This window comes from Sinocyclocheilus rhinocerous, unplaced genomic scaffold (assembly GCF_001515625.1).
Source record: "Sinocyclocheilus rhinocerous isolate Xijiao unplaced genomic scaffold, SAMN03320098_v1.1 scaffold3815, whole genome shotgun sequence".
Taxonomy (NCBI): domain Eukaryota; kingdom Metazoa; phylum Chordata; class Actinopteri; order Cypriniformes; family Cyprinidae; genus Sinocyclocheilus; species Sinocyclocheilus rhinocerous.
This window is the reverse complement of record NW_015624828.1, coordinates 31,469-35,309: the sequence shown is the minus strand read 5'-3', so window position 1 is coordinate 35,309 and position 3,841 is coordinate 31,469. Positions and strand designations below refer to the sequence as shown.

General features: G+C 34.7%; 1 protein-coding gene across 2 annotated transcripts in view; it reads right to left on the bottom strand.

Moving 5' to 3' along the window:
• Nucleotides 1-3,841, bottom strand: part of LOC107745758 (zinc finger protein 652-like) — a 21,715-nt gene that overhangs the window by 4,879 nt on the left and 12,995 nt on the right. For both annotated transcript variants that reach the window (XM_016559719.1, XM_016559728.1), the window contains 2 exons: nucleotides 2,688-2,835; nucleotides 2,422-2,537 (listed from right to left, as the gene is read on the bottom strand). In XM_016559719.1, the coding sequence (XP_016415205.1) occupies nucleotides 2,422-2,537; nucleotides 2,688-2,835 (264 nt within the window). The remainder of the gene's footprint in view (nucleotides 1-2,421; nucleotides 2,538-2,687; nucleotides 2,836-3,841) is intronic.

Sequence of the window (3,841 nt, the reverse complement as noted above, 5' to 3'; positions counted from 1 at the left end):
AAAAGCCCTTTAAAATTAAATATGTACACATTTTGGATTAAATGAAAGTAGTCACATTTTTTAATTAGCATGGTTTTGTGTTTTGCTTTGGTACCGAAATTGGTACCGAGAACTGTGGATTTTCACTGGTATTGGTACCGAATACTGAAATTTTGGTACGGTGACAACACTAGTTAGGAGGAAAAGATCAGTGAACAAGATTTTTAAATCAACAGTCTACAAGAGGGCGCCATAAATATAAACTAAACAACATGTTACATTGTTTGAAGAAAAACTTTTAAAATTAAAGCACATAAAATTAGTTTAACAGTTAAATTAGTTCATTAAAACAAAAACATTTAGTCTACATTTTGTCATACCATATTCATTCACTTTGGTCAATTTTGCTCTAACTTCAATAGAAAATATATTCAAAGAAAATAACATTCATCTGTCACCAAAAATCATCATTCTCCATTGATAACCGTAGCTGTGTATTTTGTGTATTCAATTAGTCAAACTGCCACTGAAATAAATGTGGATGTTAACGGAGAATTTTCTATCCTAACATTGGTTACAGTGTGAACAGTGTCAAGAAGACAGAAAGAAATTAGTGCCAAGAGAGTCATTCATGCTGAAATAACTGATATTTCCATGCTAAAAGGAAAAAGTCTGATTAAAAAATAAATGCATTTTCTGTTGTGTATTTACACACAAACACACAGAGCTCGTCACAGACTGACAAACAGCACTTTCAGAATACCTCTAGTCTGATGGCAACACTTACATAAATGAGCCAAAAGAAATCAGTAAACAAATGTAACTAAACAAAATGCTATTAACAGCAATAAGCAAATCTTTATTCACTCTCTTATTTTCAATATACAGAAATACAGCGTTGTTCGTGCATGTCAACATCGTGCTGTGGATGTGGCATTTTACAGCATTTGCCAAAAACAAATTAAAGCTGTAAATATAGACAGACTGGAAAAGCACACATTTATGAATATAATTATCATTTTAATATTGTTTGCTTAAGACTCTTACACTTTAGGAATGTATTTTAGATTTTTCAAATGACACATTAATAAAGAGTCACTGATGTTTAAAACAAATAAATATGGGTTCAAATTGGGGAAACCATGGTGCCAACAGAGGGGGATGTAAATACTGTACCAAATTCAACAGCTTAGACTTGCACCTATTAAAGGGAAAGGAGGACTTTCTAGAGCAGGAAAAGGGTTTGTGTGGTGCGGTGGTTTGTAACTGGTTTTGGTTCAGGACACAGACTTTACACTGGAAAACTTAAAAGGTTACTCCACCCCAAAATGAAAATTTTGTCATTAATCACTTACCCCCATGTCGTTCCAAACCCGTAAAAGCTTAGTTCGTCTTCGGAACACAATTTAAGATATTTTGGATGAAAACCGGGAGGCTTGTGACTGTCCCATTGACTGCCAAGTAAATTACACTGTCAAGGTCCAGAAAAGTATGAAAGACATCGTCAGAATAGTCCATCTGCCATCAGTGGTTCAACCGTAACGTTATGAAGCGACGAGAATACTTTTTGTACGCGAAGAAAACAAAAATAACGACTTTATTCAACAATTTGTCTCCTCTGTGTCTCTCTGCATCACCGTAGCGCCATTTTGGAGAATAACCACTGAACGCAAGCAGCGTACGCTCTTCTGTGTCAGCCGCGCTGCACGGATGCGCTGTTTTCGTTCAAATCAAAGTGTAAATACACGTAGAAAACGTATCCTTTTGTCGTGGCTGAAACAGAATAGCACACTGCTTGCGTTCAGCGGATATTCTCCAAAATGGCGCTACGGTGATGCGGAGAGACACAGAGGAGACGAATTGTTGAATAAAGTCGTTATTTTTGTTTTCTTCACGTACAAAAAGCAACGCTTCAAGCTACAACGCTTCATAACGTTACGGTTGAACCACTGATGGCAGATGGACTATTCTGACGATGTCTTTCATACTTTTCTGGACCTTGACAGTGTTATTTACTTGGCAGTCAATGGGACAGTCAAGCCTCCCGGTTTTCATCCAAAATATCTTAAATTGTGTTCCGAAGACGAACTAAGCTTTTACAGGTTTGGAACGACATGGGGGTAAGTGATTAATGACAAAATTTTCATTTTGCTGTGGAGTAACCCTTTAAGCAAGGATTCAACCTGTACCAACCATGTAACCGGTATTATATCTTCTTTTACCTTGTATAATCATTTTTTTATTGATAATTTTGTAATTTATGGTTTTCTAGGATAAGCATGTCGCTCAATCCGTCTATGACTTGTATGTCTTTTAACATTAACACATCCCAAATGCATGATTTTATGTATTTGCATTGTATTTTATGGATTGCTTTAACTTCTCTCAGTCACAATATCAGAACTGAACACTTCTGAATTGTGCCACATAATGTGTTCATACCTCACAACGGAAGGGCTTCTCTCCTGAATGCTGCAGTGAATGCACTTTCAGTGACATGCTGCGCTTAAAAGACTTTCCACAGGTCTCACAGGTAAACGGCATGTCCTTTGTGTGAGCTAGAGACAGACAGAAGACCTGTTGTATTAGGCATACAAATGTTTCATATGTATTTTGTGGCTGTATAGACATTTATCTTGATATTGAAGATGTAAGTGTTCACTCGGGCAGTGCTGAAGTGTGTCTGTGTGCACGTTTACTGTACATACCGACCATGTGCTTACGGACATGGGCCATGGTGTAGAATTTCTTCTCACAAATCTCACAGGCAAATTTCTTCTCAGCAAAGCCATGGACAATCTTAATATGCTCGTGGAGGGACCACAGTTTCTTAAAGGACTTATTACATGACACACACTGAGACACAAAAAAACAGAGACACACTGTTATACAGTACAAGAATACCATATTTAGTGATATATCTACTCAGACCACTTTTCTGAGTCTCAATAGCCCTCTAAACATGAATGAAGTCTCCATCTGCTGGTCAGGACTGATATTAACATTCCTATCCTTTAATGCACTTCATCTTTCAAATCAGATCTGATATTTATACTTCAGTTATCAATTTATTTGAGAATTTATCTCAGTTGGCTGATATTGGATATTTAATTGCATGTTAATTTCTCCTGTTTTTACCTTTGCCATCACCAAAAAAATACCTTTGCCATTGAAAACACTAATTATTTAATAATAACACTATTAAATGTAATCCTTAGCAAATTAATATGAAAAATAAAACAATTAATATCAATCATTCATACTGTACATTATGATGTTGTAATGCCTAAATTCAGCATTTAAAATTATAAAAAATTTTGAGTTTTCATCTTGTAATAGCTTTAGACAACATTGTATTTTTTATCTACATTTATGCATTTAGCAGATGATTTTATCCAAAGTGACTAACAATAGAAGAACAATCTACTGCTTTGTTTTTTTATATACTGTGAAGCATGTGACTAGAATAGTGCTATTTGAATTAATTTTTACTTTATTATTTTACCTTACATAATTTAAATATTGGTAATTTATTAGCCATAACATTAAAACAATTATTGGTGCAAGCCAGAATTTTAATAACAGTGCATCCCTAATTACAATAATACAATTACAATACAGTAAGTCACACACATCAGTCTTACTTAAGCATTGAATATGGAAAAGAAAATGAAACTTTTGCAACTTTAGCTTTAATCAATGTTAATTTAAAGGGGTGGTTGATTGCGATTTCACTTTTTTAACGTTAGTTAGTGTGTAATGTTGCTGTTTGAGCATAAACAATATCTGCAAAGTTGCGGCGCTGAAAGTTCAATGCAAACGGAGATATTTTAAAATTCTGGCAGTTTAATGCCTACAAAAA